Consider the following 20,008-nt stretch of genomic DNA (forward strand, 5'->3'; position numbering starts at 1 on the left):
TTGCTGTTGGGTCGAACACGGCAAATTCCAGTATTTGGACAGTTAATTAGGTAATCATATTTGTTTTGCTCCGTAACCCCCTTCCTCCAGTCTCCTTCCAATGCTTTTAATAAATTTTTAATAGCAATAAATACTATGTCTCATCTTGAATTTTGATGTAAATAGTAGATTAATAATACATGTTTATCTATGGAATATTTAAACACAGCTGTTACATTCTGTCGTTCTAATTCAATGGATGATAAAAAAATTTAACATTTTCTGTTTTCCGATTCTGCATGGTCAATAAAGAAAATCATTCAGCAACCTGTGCGAGGATGTTGTCAATCGAAAATTAACAGGTATGTTCATAATTATTAATTCATTTTGATTGAGGCCTAAGACAAGTGTATAGGGCGGAGGGATGGTTGGGGGGGGGGGGGAGGGGCTCAACTGCACTCGAAGGCTGTGCGACTCCATGAAGACCTTTCGATGGTTGCAGGAATAGGGGTGTGTTAATATGAGGACAGTAGCGGTGATATTAAATGTGAGCATTGTGGGTTGAGGGGGAGGAAAACCATTTTTTTCGTCTAAATTTTGATTGATCGCGTATGAATAAGTGTCACCCCCCCCCCCTCCATAAGCAAACACAGATGTCAGCATCGTGCTGATTAATGTATGAATAAAATAATCATCTCTCAATTTATCATGGCGATGTAGAAATATATTAACTAACAATTGGTATAAACTTTCTATATTTCTTAGTATTTCCTTACAAGATTCCAAGATTGTATGTATTTTCCTGATTGAGTGAGATCCTTCAATAAAGATTCCACAGATGAAGAGAAAAGTCCCGTCCATTTGGTCAATTGAAACTCATGGTGTGCAAGTCAAATTTTCTGATCGAGCCCTGAAAGGTAATATGATTATATTCTAGATTTCATCTGCATGTTAGGTCAAGCACTCCAACGAAACCAGTGGCAGATTTAAGGAAGGAGGATTGGTGTGACACGGAGTCTTATAGTGAGACTTCCCCCATGGTGAGACCACCGCCCTCCCCGAAAACTGGCTATATATAGTGGCTATATAGCCAGTCTCCCCCTCCCCAAACCATACTGAGGCTTGCTCCTATGTGTTTGATGTGGATTTTATTCATATCGTTGATAAATTATTTGCATCATTTGGGTGAATTAAAAAAAAAATGACCACCAAACTGAATTTTTTTGGCAAAATTCAACTACTTATAACATATTTTTCACTTATATCATCATATTGCAAATGCATTCTAGTTTAAAATCCTGAACTGGCAATAGAATAAACAATTGGATTAAAAAGTTTCAGAATTTTTATTAGTAAAATTTCTTTTGAAAAAAGAAAATATCATTACACCTTAAAAGACTTTCTAAAATACATAATCACAAGAAATTATAGTTTTTTATGCTTCAAAATGGTAAAAGGGGTATTAATGATTAAATCAAGACCTTGAATGAGTATCTTCTCTTGTACATGTGACAAAAAATTGGCTTTTTGATTGTTATTTTACATTATTTTTTCAATTCTGGTTTGAAATGTTTTAATATGAAAAAAATATGAAGCAATAAAATTTCCCCAAATTCACTTTTTTGTCCGTTCAAGTCAATTCTTTAAATCTAAGCCAAAAAAGAATTGTTATATACAAGTTCTCTTATGAAAAATACTAGATTTTGAAGTGACCCTATGTTACATTATTGTGTTGCACTCCTGACATCTGATATGTATTTTATTTAACATTGTTTTAAAAATTATAACACACAATAACCCATTCTTACTTTGTAAATCAATTTGTCGTGTTGATATTTTTCATCGTTTACAGCTGGTTTTTCATATTTTGAAGACCTTAAAACATGATTATTTGCAAAGTGTAATATATATAAATTGTATTTAAAATATATGTGAAATGATGAAAACTATTCCCTGAATTGACTGTAAAATTTCTGTAATTTGTTGATAGACATGGTGTTTTGAACATCAAATAGTATCAAGCATTTTTTTTCAACTTATTTTTTAGTAAAGATAGTTAAAAAGCATCGGTATTTATGAAGCAGTTTTGTTGCACTCCTGACTGCAGTAAAGTTTAAATTTAAAACCATAGAACACAAAAATTCATAAAGTGTTGGCAACATCAAGTGGTAATGAAATTGTGCAATACTTATAGTCCAATATTTCATAATTAAAACAGATGAAAGTATTTAAAATTTGCATTTTATCTGGAATTATACCCTATCTTATGCCAAAAAATTAGCATAAATGTATATTTAGAAGATAAAATATATTTTAAAGCATATTTTCCTTTAGAAGACAAACACAGTAACTCACCAGAAAAATTCCACTCATCATTTTTTCTTTATTTTTATTCTTATTGGATGATTTATAATTCTAACATATTTGTTGCACTCCTGACCAAAAGCATTGGGACCTTTAAAGTAGAATTGTGAAGTGAAAATTACATAAGAACTTGTTCTGTTGTTTCAGTGAAGTTGAGGAGGAATTACTCGAATTTTATGACAATGTTTTAGTGTGTTTATTGTTAACGTTCATTAAAAAAATCACAAAAAAGATAAAAACACATTTGAATTGATAAAATTGAAAAAGGAAGGATTTTAATAATAAAACTGTCAATAATTTAGCATTAAATTATACAAAAAGATCATTATTAATTAATGAATACTTCTAAGCATGAATAGAAGTCTTTTCATCACACAACTTGAATCTTTAAAAAAATGTGTTGCACTCCTGACCTATGGCATGTCAAACGTTGCAATATTCGATCTTTTTCATTTGCATTGTATAACTTTCCATTTGTATTGTATAATTTTTATTTGTATTGTATAATTTTCCATTTGTATTTTATACTTTTCCATTTGTATTGTATAACTTTCCATTTGTATTGTATAACTTTCCATTTGTATTGTATAATTTTTATTTATATTCTGTAATTTTCCATTTGGATTCTATAGTTTTCCATTTGGATTGTGTATTTTCCATTTGTATTGTAAAAAAAATCATTTGTATTGTATAATTTTTCATTTGTATTCTGTATTTTCCAATTGCATTGTATAATTTCTTATTTGTATTGTATAATTTCTTATTTGTATGCGATAATTTTTCATTTGTATTGTATCCGAGGATTGTTTATTTATTTCGTTACGAAGGATGTCATTGGTCATAAGTCTGAATAAAGGTTTCAGGTGCCCAACACAAACTTAGTCTGGTACCCTTCCCACAACTCCGACCGCACACTCACTACAAACACAAACTCGGCTCCTTTATTTGCGTGCATGCTAAGGGACGACCATTTGAATCTCGGGGGGGGGGGGTCGAATCCGAATATTTTTTTTCATTCTCTCACAGGAGAGAATATTTATTTCCAATATGACCAGAGACAAGGAGAAAAACGAAAAGAAGAAAATCTGCCAAAACCCGAAAACTCAGTTTCTTTGGGGTGGGGGTAGGTTCCACCACTCAAGGTCAATCCATTCATTTTCTCAGTCATTATTTCTAAGGACAGATTATTTATTTGCCACCATACATATGCCGCCGAAATATGGCTGAAATATTGCCGACTCAGCGTTAAACGATAATCAATCAAGCAAGGAAGCAAGCAAATACATATGAGCCCAGTTTGCTTTGAGCACCCGGAACATCTTCAACCCGATACAGGCTGAAACGTGACCAATGAAATCCTTCGTAACGAAACAAATAAACAATCCGCGGATACAATACAAATGAAAAATTATCGCATGCAAATAAGAAATTTTACAATACGAATAAGAAATTATACAATGCAATTACATGTATGCAAATGGAAAATTATAGAATACAAATAAAAATTATACAATACAAATGAAAATTATACAATACAAATAGAAAATTATAGAATACAAATAAAAATTATACAATACAAATGAAAATTATACAATACAAATAGAAAATTATAGAATACAAATAAAAATTATACAATACAAATGGAAAATTATACAATACAAATGGAAAAGATCGAATATTGCAACGTTTGACATGCCATACTGACCATAGAAATATGGATCTGAAGCACAGACAGATCCTGTAATTGATAAATCTATTTGGTAAAAATGTTCTTTGTGTCTTTATTTTCCAAAATAAAAATCAGAAAATCGTATTTTGATAATAGTTTTTTCATGCTTGGGAGCAAAACATCAAATGTTGCACTTCTGACAATTTTGGGTATGCACATATACTTGACTCTCATTAATGCTGCTTGTGATTTGTATAACATTTTTAAGTTTTAAAATGTATATCAGTTATTATTTTACACTTTCAAAATTCTTTTTTGTCTTAATTTTCTATCAGAATTCTACAATTGATGTTTTTTTGGCAACACTACATTTTTTCTGTTGCACTCCTGACATGGTATAACATTTTTTTAAACATCAGCCATGACCACAACCTGATTAAACAAAAGTTATGACAGTCCACATTTAAAGCTCAATACTTCGAATATTATCACGAAAGTCTTTATTTTCAACATGAAGCATTATTTTTTATTTCACAGATCTCCAAAAAATGTTGAAATTTCAAAATGTCACAAAAAGGTGTTGCACTCCTGACAATTTTAGCATCATTTTTGAGCATAACTTTTTTGTTAATTGAGATATCAACGAGATATTTGGCAGGTAGTTAGACACTATCTAAAGACATATGCTGAGACATAGAAATCTATTTTCATTGCCTGTATTTTTAGTGTGGGTTGATAAATATGTGTTTGGTCATTTTTTTTTAATTCACCCATTTCCTAGAATAGAAAAATAAGTTTATCTAAACTGTATAATAAAAGGCAATGCCAAGACTACGGTGGCATATAAAGGACATGGTATGATTTTTTTTAAATTTAAAATTCGTAGCCACGAAATAAAATTCTTTGCAACAACAAAGATGTTTTCCTTGATGCATTATAAGTACATTTTGTACGTATAATGCATCAAGGAAAACATCTTTGTTATTGCAATTTGTTTTAACGGATTATGATCGACTTTTTGACTGCAGTAAAACGCACAAAGTTGGATAGACTACGAATATATAGACAGTGCTAAATCCGTTTCATATTTACTTTACACACAATGTTTACCAGGAAAAAAAATCGTAGCAATGAATTCTTATTTCGTGGCCACGGATTTTACTTCGTTGTCACGCATTTTATTTCGTGGCAACAACTTATTATTATTCAAAATATATCGTTTGCCCACGAACTTTATGGACAAGTCAATGTACAATGATGCCATTGCCGACGTAAAAATAAACCAATGGTTCAGACATTTTTCGTTAGCAAAAGACTGAAAAAAAACTATTTGGAAACTAACTTGAAGGGGGGTAGCCTCACCATGAAATGGGAAAGCCTGGCTATATATAGTGAGATACCGAATAGAACTATTCGGAAACTAAATAATTGAAGGAGGAAGTCTCGCTATGAAGGGGGAAGTCTGGTTATATAGTGAGATTTCCCCTGGAGAAGCCGGGACCCGCTTCTTTGCGCGTAGTATTTAGCAAGATTTATTTTTTTTAAGTTAATTAAAAAAAAAATCTCTTTTAATAAAACTGTTGTTTCCAATTGTCATTATGTGAACATTTTTTAAATCCTAAAAAGTTACAAAATTTAAAATAAAATTAATTCATTTGCAAAAAAAAATAATTAAAAAAAGCCATGGTGAATAGAAGCTCCTTGAAGTTGAAGAGACGTGTAAGATTTGGTATTGAATTGTGATATGGAACAAGTTCATCTATTGATGAATTTGAATTTGTTAAATATTATTTCTCTTTTTTTGTTCTTATAAGTATTTTTCTAGCATGTAACTGTATTAAAATGTGCCATCGAAACTGCTAGAACATGACACGCCTTCCCTATGTTGCCCTCCTCTTTCATAATTTTCTGTTTTCTGTGAGATCAAACTTTCTTTGTCAACATCGAAATATGGTAACAAGTTTGATGGAAGAAATTTTTTTTTTTAAATACTAACGTTATATCTTCCAAAGTATCATTGATGGACAGGATCAACACCGACAGTTGTCATTTTTCGCGACAGACTTCAACATTGCACGAATACTTTCACGTTCTACTTATTAAATTCCTGTTTGAAATAATCACCGGAAGCTGAGCAAATAAATCTGAGTTCAGTGCAGAGACGGTGCATTATCCACTGTTGAATGGGTTTGGTTGTTCTGTTGTCATAATATAATGTCAGAATAGTGCAGAGGATGGAAGACGATCGACAAGAACAAATTAACACTAATGAGGGTAAGGAGGCAAAAGTAACAGAGCAATATCCTTTGATGTTGGTGTTCCATACATGTGACAGAACTGAAAAATCACAACTGGAGATTTGAAAATTTTCAGCTGGAGTTTGGGTCTCAAAGCTGGAGATTTTTTATCGACATTTTTTCAAATCGCAAAAGACCATCCAACCCCCAAAATTCAGGAAAAAAATACCTTCTCCCAGTTTATTACTTTACAAATTTTATTTTATAAAGTTGTTGTCTATAGTTTTAAGAAAAATATGATAAAGTTTTTATTCAAATGACGTGAAATTGAGTATTCAAAATGAAATCAACTCATTTCCTAGTAAATTAATTAAGAGTTAACAGCATCATTAAAACATTGGATAAAATTTTATTTTTGATTTAGTATTGATATATCAACTAGTAAGTGAAGTAAAACATAGCTAGGTTTTATGTAACAAATTCTGTGTCAGTAATTTGTTTTTAAATAGAATATGTACAGATGAAAAAAAGTACCCTCTAAAAAAATAAACAAATTAGAGTCAGGTATTCTTTAGCAACACCCTGTAGTGTGATCTATTTTAGTGTGACCTACATTATAACTGTATCTTTTAATGACCAAAGCAGCATTAGAAGATGGCAACTGGGTATTTTAGCAACTAATTACAATGTTTTGCATTCATTAATAAACATCAATGGTCCTTTTTCAAGTTGAAATATCACTAATTTTTACAACATAATTATACGACCTCATGTTGATTCCTACGAAGCCTACCGCTGTGAAAATTTATTGCACTGGCATTGTTATCTCAATTTCTTTTCATTCTGAGCAATTATATGAAACACATTAAAAAAAATATTGCAAATAATATTTAATTTGAAGAATTTTAAAACACGGAAGATTTAAAAATTAATCGGGAGGGGCGGAAGGGGGGTGAAATATCGGGAGATTTTGTCTCCTGCCAGAAGAATCACGTTTGGTGTTCAGTTTCTCATGATTTACAAATCGATTCATTACAATTTTTCACTAGATTTAGGAATGTTAAACACAGTGGCTTTTCATGATCTATTTGTTTTCTGACTTTTTTACCACCACTGTGCTATAAAATACACAAATAGTAGAGAGAAAAGCGATAAATAGGTCGCGACAAGCACGTTTGGTATTGTGCAGGATATAGGCCTATAAAGTGAAGTTTCATAGACACATTGGATATGGAATCAATAGAATATATTTTGACTTTCCTATTCTGCTTAATTTTATTTTTTGAAAAAGCACAAAACAATTCCAAATTGCCCTGTTTCTGAAACTCCCTTTTAATCTTCCTCTTATTGAAAATATTCAATCTTTGCATTATCCTTGTTTACCAAAACTGTTTTGCTCCATTGGTTCGTAAGACCTGACACTCAGTGAAAACTACAGGCCCCGTAGGAAATTAGGAGGCCCCCTCCATTTTCTCAATCTCAAATTTACAGAAAAATGTTCTTTATAAATATTATCAATAATGATTAATCTCATATTCAACTTTCTCGAAATGTAGTCTTATATCTATTGTGTATCAATCTAATGTGAATGAATAACTGATATAAACAAGAGAATCAAGTAGTGTGATCAAAAGTATATCTTCAATTTAAAAGTACTATTAAATGTTTTATGAAAAGAAATGTGTAGGAGACTACATTGTAGCTCCTCCAAAATGGAGTGAAACATCTATTTTTTAAAAATATATTGTAGCAAATATTTTAAATGCAAGTGTAAAAACATTTTTGTATCTAAAATAACTCTTTTAACAATTACTCTTTAGTTGATTGAGCAATTGCAAATAACATGACATATCTTCATGTATTTCACATGAACAGAGGAATGAAGGAAATTCGGATTAAAAAAGATGATTGTCTTTAGGAATAAATAAATCAAGTAGTACTGCTAATTGTATTATATAAAGGAGATTAATGACCAATGCAGTTCATACAGTTTTGATTTTTTTTTTAATTTGTTGAGAATTTTAGAGCAAAAATTCGGGAAAATACCTTCTTTTTAGCTTTAAAAATGGGGCCTTAAAAAACCTGCAGGCCCATCAGACTTATTTGATTTTTCAACTTTACTGACCCCCAGCCAATTTTACTGGCCTCAGACCTGTGGGTTTTGGTAATGACTGCAATATGCAGTTTTGGTAATGACTGCAATATGCAGTTGAAATTGATTGAACTATAAGACTAAGAAATTTGAATGCCCCACTTGATGTGTGACAATGAGTTTAAGTAGTTACATGAAAAAAATTCAGTCACAGTGCAATCTAAATAATGTGTGGTATTGCATACCTTATTTGTTGTGTATGCCATTTCAATTTCTGCTTGATGTGTCTTCTCCAACAGTTTTAGAGGAAGCCAATAAATTCTTTTTTATATTTGATTGACCAGGTCCTGTAGACGTGCAAAAAAGGTTTTTGAAATTTTAGTTCTTGCCCAAGGGGTTCTCAGACATGGGCCATAAAAGTTGTTAAAAAAATTAAGCTTGTCACTTGAACCCCACTTTCATTTTAAGTGGTAGCAGAAAAAGAAAAAAAAACCCATTTTTTTTAATAAGATTAGACAGTAGATGAGGAATAAGGTGCCCAAGACCAAATGCTTGGTTGAAATTTACTTGCCATACCTTGCTTCTCTACAGAAATTCTATGAAATGAAACAACAAAACATGATAGTTCCAGTAATTTTTTGCAATATAAGTGATTCCATTTGGAAAAGTGTTCATCCTTTATAGAAAGCATTGTTTTGGATAATGACAACAGTGGGAAACTTCCTAAAGTAAATACAATACATGCAACTCAATAATTTGCAAATATTTCTAGGTAATTTGTTGCTATTTTGTGTCAATTATAATGTTATGTACAGTGATGGATAAGAGTTTTAGAACTTTTGCATGTATTGGACTCTTCATGATGTAATTTTCTGGTTTGATCTACTAATCTGAAGAAACAATTTGTAAATATAAGTCTGCTAATTTTGAATCTCCTAATGCATCGAAATTTGATAATCATGAAAAGTGTTAAAATTTAAGATAGTTATCTTTTTTCTGTACTGTTTACAAATAAAGGTCATGGAAGTTCAATCTAAAGCCCATATTACATGATGTCATGATTTTAATTTTGAAAAGTTCAATTTTGAATCTCATTCAAACAGTGTGCTATTTTTTCAGCTGATATTACAAGATTAATAGCAAAAGATAAAACTGTACTTGGTAAAGGGGGACATGTACTAAGTGATGGTCTCAAGAAGGGAGAGACTTCACCTCTGCACCTGGACAAAAAAGTCACCTCAGGGAAAGATGTGTATGTATAAATTTTTTTTTGACTAGACATAGATACTAAAAGCATTTAATGCTACTGACCTATTTAATACAATGTAACCAAAAAGGAAAAAATGTATGGCTGGACCAGGAATCAAACCTGGGACCCCTGCATCACTAGTCATGTGCTCTACCAAATGAGCTTTCCAGGCTGATATCCACGACCTAAACCATTTCAACAATTTGATTAATATTAATCACATTTTATCTTTGGAAACTTAATTTTATATAATTTCACAAGCCGTAAAATTTAGTTCTCATCATTTAAAATTCTTCATATTTATACCTTGTTTTTACTTACTGTGGAGAGGATATGTGAAAATTATAATAACAAATAATTATAATAGGAATGATGTGCTATACTCACCAAGTCTCACTTAATTTTATTGTAGGGCTCATTCTCGTGGATTAAGGATAATCATTGCATCATCTGTTATCTTGGCTATATCTATAACCATTGCATTGGTGCTATATATTTATTTTGGAAAACCTCAGGTATGTTACGTTGTGGTTGTGTTAGCACATTCCTGGCATTTTAGATTTTTCCTTCTGATTAAATCTTTGTCATTATAATGGGTAATTTAGGTTGGAGCTTCAGGAGCTGTAGCATCTGATGTTGGTGTGTGTTCTGACCTCGGACTTACAGTTCTAGAGAGGGGAGGTAATGCAGTCGATGCCACAGTTACAACACTTTTGTGTGCAGGAGTTGTCAACCCTCATAAATCGGGTATTGGCGGGTAAGCACATATTATATGAACACGGAATAACCTTGTACTGGTTTTGCTCGTAGACTCTTAGAGGATTTGACTGAGAAATGTAACCCCATTATCATATACCATGGGGTTAAGTCTGAAATAATAGTAAAGCAAAATTATATCTGGTTACAGAAAGTCATTTTGAATCCTCATTCATTCATTTTGTATCTTCATATTAATAGGGGTGGATTCGTGATGGTATATGATCACAAAACAAAATGGAGTGATGTCATCGATTTTAGGGAAACAGCACCATCTGTAGCCAGGACTGACCTCTTCAAAGGAGACAGAGCTTTAATTGAAAAGGCATGATGCTTCATAACTGGTTTTTATTTGTTTTATCCCATTAAAAGATGTGGAGTTTTGTATTTATTTTTGAATACTGAAACATTTGTCTATGGCATTGTAGGGCATTTTTTCTGTTGGTGTCCCGGGAGAATTGAAAGGACTGGAATCTACTCACAAGAAATATGGAAAGTAAGTACAGAAAAGGTGTATTATTCCTAATCCTAAATCCTCAATGGAGTGGATATGTTACTTGTTGAATTAATTGGAGCATTTGGGGATATAGTAAGCTTCGATGTCATTACATAATTATCAACATACTGATGGAAGTTTTATATTTCATTAGGCTTGCCTGGAGCTCCTTAGTAGACCCTGTTACCTCTCTGGCTAAAGAGGGATTCAAAGTTACAAAGTCTATGGGTGAGTCGTTATAAAATTGTACAGAGCAGTGCTTCTTTTTTCAGAATTTCTGGAGTTTACTTGTCTTAATTAACAGGCAAATTTTTCTATTTATTCAGTTTTATAATTTTGCTACAAGCATTCTGGATTTTAAACAACAACTATTTTTAACAGATGATATGTTTAAAAGTGGAAAACTGAAGACAAATGATTTGAGTCCAAATCTCCAGAAATACTACATCAAAGATGGCAGATTTGTGACTCTGGGGACAAAGATCAGACGTCCTGATTTAGCAGAAATTTTGCAGGAGATTTCTGAAAAAGGTTCCTCAGCCATATACAATGGGAAATACACCAAAGAAATCATTGATGTTGTGAGTGTATATTATACAACTCCAATATGTAATGTATGTATGTTTGTATTACTGATTATATATGATTGCAGATGTTGATTTCATGTGCTTATTCTTCATTTGTATATTATGTATATATCTACCTTGTCAATTTAAAAATCTTACTCCAGTTTATAATTGTTAGATATGTACATATCCATTGTCAGCTGAGGGACTTTTTTTATCGCAGATCCTCTTTTCCACGATTCGACACTGCTTTTTCACGAAAAAAATCTTGCTTTTCAAAGACAAATCATTCTGCTATTCTGCAATATATATTCTTTGCTTTTCTGGGACATTTAACATGTACCTTTTCCATTAGCCAGGTAAATATCTTAATACCACAGCAATTCCTATTGCATCAATTGCAATTGTGGCTTTGCATATTATTTTTCCCTAGTTGCATTGGTAAGAAATATCACCATTATTTGAAAAATTGACTTTTATATAGGTTTTTCCATTGTATGTTTTACATCAGCCACCATGATATGTTTCATTATTAATAATTTCCGTGACCTCAGAAAACTATCACCAACCAAAGTGAACTGCGAAATTCTTGCAATTTTTATTTCTCCGATCTTTGAGTTCATACTGAGTACTACTGACTAGAACTCTGTGTGAAAGTGCAGGAAAATAAATATCAGTAAACTTGTGATACCTGTGGCCATTTAAAAATCATGGAAACGAGATATCAAATGAAGGAGATAACACATAACTTATATTTAAAACTGATCACAGTAAAGCATTGTGTAGTAGTCATGGAAAAGCAGACAGGGGGCTGAAATAAAATTGCAGAAAGCAGGATCGTCGTGTTTATGTATAAAAAAAAAGGATGTATCTTTTTTTGTTTTGGTATACTTAACATACTTGTGCCATTGATGTGATGCTTTACTTCTTTAATCTTTTTTTTTTTTCGTTTGTAGCTGACTCCCTCTGGTACATCAGGAATCAGTGACTGGATGACAGAGGATGATCTGAAGAAATACGAAGCGAAGCACAGGAACAAGGTCCAGACAACGTACCATGGTAGATGGATTTACTGTCGAATTTACACAAAAATATTTATCTTTTTGTAATAACTAAAATTACAAAGCACAAGAGAGAACAAGTGACAAGTTATATCAAATTTAACCAATTTTGTTCTTGTGTGAAGGTTTTCAGATTTAATCTCCTATGTGTCCTTAAACAAGGCTCTGATATAACAAGGAATATTCATATATTTAAATTTGATGGATATGTCACTTTTATGAAAGGAATGTTACAGGTAAACCTTTCCAATGCTACAGTGTACGAGGGGCATTTCAAAAGTTCTGGCAACTGGTATATAAAATTTTAACTACTTTACAGATTAAAATGACTCTGATACCACTGTAAAGCTTAGGCAAATATGCATTAGTAGTGACGTCATTTTACATTCAAAATGACGTATAGGTCTGCTAAAATGACGTCATAATTAGGTATACTCTCTATACTGGGCGTAAAAATGACTGATAATGAGAACAATTTTTTTGTTGAGCAAAGAGCGTATTGCAAAATTTGCTCATTGCTTGGCTTTACGGCAACAGAAATAAAAGCCGATTTAGATGTAGTATATAGAGAGCATGCTCTTTCATATCGAGCAATAGCAAGATGGGTAGTTCAATTTAAAGAGGGTAGAAAATCAATTGAAGATGACCCCCGTTCGGGGCGTCTAGTTTGTGCATATGGCGAAAAAGAAATCGTCACTGTTCAAAATACGATAGCTGATGATGCTAGATATTCAGTTGAGGAAATAGCAGACTTAACTAACATTAATTCGTCAGCAGTTTTTCGTATTTTAAAGGAAAACTTAAAGCTTAGGAAAGTCTGTGCTAGATGGGTGCCGCATCTTCTCTCGGAAGAGCAAAAGCGCATCCGGGTAGAAATGTCTTCACAGTTACTAACAATTTATGAAGATTGTGACCAAAGGCGAATAAATGAGATTGTAACTTGGTGATGAAACATGGATATATTTTTTTGAACCGGAAACTAAGCTCAATAATAAAGTTTGGATCGGTGAAAATGATACAAGGCCTCAAATTGCACGCAGAAACCGGTCTGTCCGGAGAGTAATGTACGCCTTATTTTTTGATTCCAAAGGCCCTGTTGCTCAAGTTCCGGTTCCAGAACACAGCAGTGTTACTGGTGAATTTTATGCAGAGAATGTCTTGTCTCAGGTTGCAGAGCACTATAAAACGACCCGACCAACAACCAGTACTAGAGGAATAAAGCTCCTCCATGACAACGCACCTGCCCATAGATCAGAGGTAGTAACCAAATATTTAAAGGAAAATGGTATTGCCGTTTTACCACATCCACCCTACAGTCCTGACCTAGCTCCATGCGATTTTTGGTGAATGCCGTTATCAAAGAAGCCCTCCGAGGACGGCGATTTGAAAGTCGTCATGCAGTCGGAAGTGCTGTATTCCAGTGTATGAAGCGTATACCGAAAGAGGACTATAGGGCAGCATTTTCCACAAGGATTTCAAGACTGAAAAAGTGTGTCCAGGTCAACGGAGACTATTTTGAGGGATTGATATAATTTAATTTATGATAATGACACTCATTAATTTACTGCACACCAGTTGCCAGAACTATTGAAATGTCCCTTGTATATCTTGTGCCACTCAAATTGTTTGATCATATCATGTAATCAAATACATGTACTGGGTAATTAAAAAAAAACAAAGATTAAATCAGATTTACAGAAATGCACATAACATAGGTGATGACAAACATTTTTTTGTTGTAGAGAATACAGTGATGACAATCCCTGCTCCTGGAGCTGGACTCTCTGTGTTGTCTGCCCTGAACATGTTAGAGGGTTATTCCTTGGTCCGGAACAAACCGGAGACAGTACACAGGATGATAGAGGTACATTATTTTTTTTTTATAGGAAAATTACCAAATGACCCGAGCAACGTGAGATACATGTATTTTTGCACTATTTTTTACTTCTCATATTTAATTTTCATAGATTTTTGGATAAGATTTAAAAATTATTTTTATTAGGCTTTAAAATTTGCCAGTGCACAGCAACAACACTTAGGTGATCCAGACTTTAACAAGGACAGGGTCGACAATGTTACACAGGACATGTTAAGGTAAGTCATAAGACTTTCTGGGAATTATCAGGATGTGTATTTGCTTTGCAATATCTTAATCTTGAGACATTTTGAACAGACAATTCAAGAATGTATTTTTCTTGTAGTAAAGCAGTAGCTGCCAAACACAGAAACATGACAACAAACATGACCCACAGTGACCCTCGGTTTTATGGTGGGCGTGTCCAGGCTTTATCTGACATTACTGACAAAGGAGGCAGTCATGTTTCCATAGTCGATGCCCAGGAATTGATGGTATCTGTAACATCGTAAGTTATATTTGTTTTTTACTCATTCTGTTCCATTTTTTTTACTTAACATATACTTATTGTAGCATAATCAGAATTTATTACAGGTAGAAGTCATAAACTACAAGACAAAAAAAAAACAAGTTAATATGTTCCATGTTAAACAAAAATGATGATTCTTGAACTATAAATATATTTATAAGAATTTCTACTTCAGTTGAGATTTAAGAAATAATGGCACTAACAACTATGCTTAAGGTAGTATGGGATACCTCCACGTTATGACGTATTTCCATTTGAAGTATTGTTTTGATTTGCATGAGTGCTTATTATCGGGTCAAAATTTGTAGATACACCGTTGAAAAGAACACTCTGAAGCCTATTTCAATGCAAGTTCTCACAAGTCGGCATTTTAAGTAAAAACAGACAAAAAAATCGCAAGTATATAAATTTACTTATAATTGTACAACGGACATTTAAAAAAGCAAACCCCTGTAAAAGGTAGTTTCAACATTGCTGCTTTTGAACACTTTTAAGCAAAAGCTGTATTTCAATTGTTTGAGTAACTGTACAGCACCTTGTGTGTGGTGAGGCATGGATAAGTGCGATTACTTCACATTGTGCTGAATTATCACCAATCAATTATCACGTTAACCAGAGCTGGACTTTTTTGTTATTTAATTCAAGAAGTAACTGTTTGGTCACAAATCAGCTAGCTGTTGTATATAGTCCTAAAACGTTCAGATGAATGCAATTGCTCTGAACAAGACACGTCCTGGAAAGCGATTGTCCATGCATTGTTTTCAAAACCGCTCAAAGTTGAAAACTACAAAGTGAGATTTTTTTATGTTTGGGAAAAAATGCTCATCATTTCTAAAATAGCACCCAGGTTTTTTCAACCCTTGGAAAATAAAGAAGGATAACTCTTCCGCTCGGATCTTTTAATTCAAAAAATTTTAAATGCATTTTATATTTTCCATTTATATATATATTTTCAATTTGTTTATTTCACTTTGCTAACATATTAAGAAACATTCTTATTGTAGACTCTCATGAAATGTTATCCGTCTGTTTTCAAGAAATAAAGTTTTCCTAGTTTTTTACGCTTATTTTTTGTTGAAAATTAAAAAAATACTAAGACATATTTCTTGTCATTTTTGTTTTTATAAACACTTTATATTAGCAAACGCCTGCCTATAATATTAAGCTTATGAAAAAAGAATTATGCAAGAAAAAAAATCGTTTTTGCATTTCTCATTAAAATAATAAAAAAATTATTAAAATTACACTTCAATATACTGAAAGGTGGGGGTATTTCAAATCCTTCTAATTTGGGTACATAAATATGTAGGAGAAGTTTCGTTTGGTATCCCATACCACCTTAATTATGGGCTACTTTTATGAATACATATAGGGCACCATTTACTTATAGTTCAAGATTTTATTATTTAAGTGGTATTCCTTGTTTTTCTAATGATACTTAATCTAACAAACACATGTACCTTCATGTAATTTTCTTTACAATGAATACATATATATAAATGTAGAATGCAGCTTTATCTCCCAGAACAATAATATTACTTGAGAAAAATCATTTATTGAATACTTATAGGTCTGTGAACTCTTGGTTTGGTTCAGGAATAACAACCAGGTCTGGTATTGTACTGAATAACCAGATGTCCAACTTTGAGATTCCATATGCCTCAGGAAAAAGATTACCCAACCAGGTGACATTCTGAGTTACTTACTAACACAGCATGGTTTGCATGATTTTATTTTATTTGAAACATTTTCACTGGTCTTCAAAAAAGGATCAAGAGGGTGAAAAATAAAAGTTTTTTTTTTCTTGAAAGTATAGAGACAATGAAATATGTAATAAAATATGCACATGTATGTCTTTTTCTTTGAAAATTTCACCCATTTGATACTCTTTAGTGAGTCATAATGTGTCACACATATACTGGTTTAAACAAGATTGCTTTTTAAAACCAATTTTTAGTTGAATTACATTGTTGGTGGAAAGCGCCCCCTGTCCCATATGGCTCCCATCATAGTTGTCAACAGCAAAGTGTCATGTGCGCGGCGGCTGAATTTAGGGGCCACAGACGGGGATTCCATTCCCTCTGCAGTGGTTCAGACTGTTCTTAATGTGATAAACTACAACATGAATTTGACAGAGGCCATTCAGGCACCCAGGCTTTACAGCATCTTATCTCCAGAAAAAATTGTCTATGAAGGTCAGTAGAGTTCTTAGAGCCTGTTTTATTTTATATTTACCCTCATGTATATTCCCATTACATGTACTGTATTACCAATATCATAGCAAATGAGGTTAAACAGTAAATGCATGGCTAACCTTATTTTTTTTCAAAGACAAAATTTTATGGAATTCTTCCAGAAACGGGACAAAAATCTGACACCCCCCAAATCTATTCAAATGTGTTTCAATATATCAATGCTAATTTATTTTTATACAATAATTTTTTCCTCTACAGGAAACTATAACAAGGATGTCATAGGTAATATTACAAGAAGAGGACATGCTGTAGAAAAATCAACCGGTATCTTAAACTGTGTACAGGGTGTGAAAAAAGTAAAAGACAAAGTGGAGGCTTACTCAGATAAAAGAGATGGAGGAAGAGCAACTCAGTTTTGAGGCCAAAAATAAAGTATAGAAAATTCAAGTGAAAGTCCTCAGTAATTACATGTTGTCGAATCTGATGTTTGTAATTGTTTACAGTGTTATTTATAAATTAAACGTGACTTAATTGAGAACATTAGATTTTTAAAAAATTCTATAACTTTTGCATTATAACTTTGTTATACCTCATTGTAGTACTTTTTTTTTAAGACAGTGAAAGATAAACTTTTTATTGGTATACATGATTACATACATGTGTAAAGATAAAAGCAATATTAATTTATCCAGTGTTTTCAGAAAGTGATACTCATTAAAATACTGCTACATTTTAAGGCAAGTCTTTGAAAATTGATATGTTTTCTGATTTACAGAAAGGAGGTATGTGGTCTGGATACTAGTATTTGATGTATTCTATTCAGTTGGTGCAATATATTTTTTAGCAATAGCTTTCAGATTGTGTACATTATGTTTTACTTCAGAGATGATAATTCTGTTAATTATTAAGTACCTAGTTTTTGAAAGCTTTGTACATGGATTTTTTAGGTCACCTGAGTCACTCATTATGTCAAATTTGTTCTCTTCATAAAGCTTTTAACATTTCAGCTTCTTAACTAAAGAATCAAAACCAATTTCAACCAAATTAGGTACACTGTGCATCTATCAGTGAAGAGGGCTAAGAAATAGCAAATCTTGTGGTCTATGCCATTATAGATATTCATTATTAGCAGTAAAATATCAGAAAAAGTTTTTATTAATGAAAATTCCTGAAATCTGTGTTAAGTTATAAATTTGTAGGAGAACTCAGCATTTCCAGGACAAGTATAGCTCAGTCTGTCTGAGTATGTTGTAGTGATCTTGTTACTCAGGTGAGCACCAAGGCCCTCGAGCCTTTTGTCTCTCTGAAATTTCTCAAATATAATAACTTATTTATTACATTCATGATTTCAAGAGTTATTTAGATCCATTTTTGAAATCAATACATGAGTAATATATAATACATGTAGTTCATTTTCTATTTTATTCTTGCCGTTTTACATTTTTTGTAACATTCCAAGTCAGGTTTAAATGACTTTTTTTGGATTTCTACTGGTATATTGTAAGAGGCTTTTAATTAAATCGCATATCATTTTGGAAAGAATTTTCCAGCACTAAGGGCAGATAAATTGGGTGTAAAGACACAAACACTGTATTTTTATAATCTAAACATTCCTCAGTTGTGTGTGTGTGACTTTAACTTGGCTCAGTATAATTTGGCTTGAACAGATTTTTAAGGGGGGATAACCTTGGGACTCTTTTTCATATTCATTTAAAGCAGTAATACATCTATCACCCAGAGATAGAAGTGGTTCTTCTAACAATAATCTTCAGTCTTAAATATGTCTGATTTTTTCCTTAAAAAGGTATTCATTTTACAGTGATTAAGAAAATTACAACAAAAGTATCTTGTTACATGTAAATTTGTTTTTTTTTTCCTTTATATTTTACAAAAATATACAAGCATAGTTTTAGAGTTCTATATGCACATATGTGCACTCTAAAATGAGATTTTGTGTATGTTCTAGAAGATAGAAGTAATGTTGACTTGCAATAAATTTTCAATGATACTCACTAATGAATATGGAGATTCATTTATGTGCTATAATACATGACTGTATACTAATTTGATATGTTCAGTTGCACATTTCTGATAATGTGTGACCTTTCTTGAAGGGTAATTTTCATATTTATATCCAAGACCGTAAAATATTTTTTTGATCTGATGTTTATAATTTAGAGTTCATATAAAATGTATTGATTTTGGAAGTCTTTTGACATTGTATTTAACTGAAATAATCACCACTTATATCATCTGTTTATCTGAAGAATCCACAACAGGTTTATGGAGCTCATGATAAGATCTGATTTATAAAATATTTTTTTAAAAATCCCAGCTCTGATTGATCTGTTTGTGTTACCTTCTTTATTTTTTCTTACTAAATACATATTTTCTTTTAATTTTCTTTTTATATAAAAAAAAATTATCAGGTATTCGAACCCTTTACATGTAAGTCACACTTTCATAAAAAACGCATTTTATTTGTAAACATGCATATCATTATTTATTTATGTAGATCTGTATACACTAAGGAAAGTGAAGGACTTAGGAAAGTTTAATAGGAATTGATTATTTTTCTCAAAGAGTTATCCCTCTTTGTTGGTATTGTGATTTAATGTGATATTGTGCATCTGTGGACCAGATATAATTTATTGTAGAATATATTTGTAATTGATATGTTGATGTAAAATAAATGTTAAAAGTTATATGGTACTACTTATTTGCACTATATAAAGGTATGGAATTCTGTGTGAAATTGCTACCCAGTGGAACTTTCCCTTTTTTAATCATTGATAAGATCCAATAGTACCTGTATGTGAGTTATTTTTGGTAGACTGATAGTTCAATTTTAGAACAGTGATAATGAAACAGAATTTTTTTTCTGAATTTTGACCAAAGCAGACAAATGATTTAAAAATAAGAAAAAGGGTCATATTTGTCCTATTTCCCCACCTATAATA

General features: G+C 32.0%; 1 protein-coding gene across 1 annotated transcript; it reads left to right on the forward strand.

Moving 5' to 3' along the window:
• Positions 1–6,191: 6,191 nt before the first annotated feature.
• On the forward strand, positions 6,192–19,753 carry LOC133197444 (scoloptoxin SSD14-like). Its single transcript, XM_061333487.1, has 15 exons — positions 6,192–6,286; positions 9,461–9,593; positions 10,003–10,105; positions 10,196–10,347; positions 10,548–10,671; positions 10,775–10,842; positions 10,997–11,070; positions 11,224–11,423; positions 12,365–12,467; positions 14,212–14,333; positions 14,472–14,563; positions 14,671–14,832; positions 16,424–16,538; positions 16,811–17,048; positions 17,307–19,753. The coding sequence occupies exons 1-15, from the start codon at positions 6,247–6,249 to the stop codon at positions 17,465–17,467; spliced, it is 1,887 nt and encodes a 628-aa protein (XP_061189471.1). The 5' UTR covers positions 6,192–6,246; the 3' UTR covers positions 17,468–19,753.
• The last annotated feature ends 255 nt before the right edge of the window (positions 19,754–20,008 follow it).

This window comes from Saccostrea echinata, unplaced genomic scaffold (genome assembly GCF_033153115.1).
Source record: "Saccostrea echinata isolate AGI-Se365-2 ecotype Australia unplaced genomic scaffold, CSIRO_AGI_Sech_v1 ptg000030l, whole genome shotgun sequence".
Classification (NCBI taxonomy): domain Eukaryota; kingdom Metazoa; phylum Mollusca; class Bivalvia; order Ostreida; family Ostreidae; genus Saccostrea; species Saccostrea echinata.

Coding starts and splice junctions, on each gene's coding strand:
- LOC133197444 (XM_061333487.1), top strand. CDS start 6,247: ATGGAAGACGATCGACAAGAACAAATTAACACTAATGAGG. Junction 9,594..10,002: donor GTCACCTCAGGGAAAGATGT/GTATGTATAAAT, acceptor ATTTTATTGTAG/GGCTCATTCTCGTGGATTAA. Junction 12,468..14,211: donor GGTCCAGACAACGTACCATG/GTAGATGGATTT, acceptor TTTTTGTTGTAG/AGAATACAGTGATGACAATC.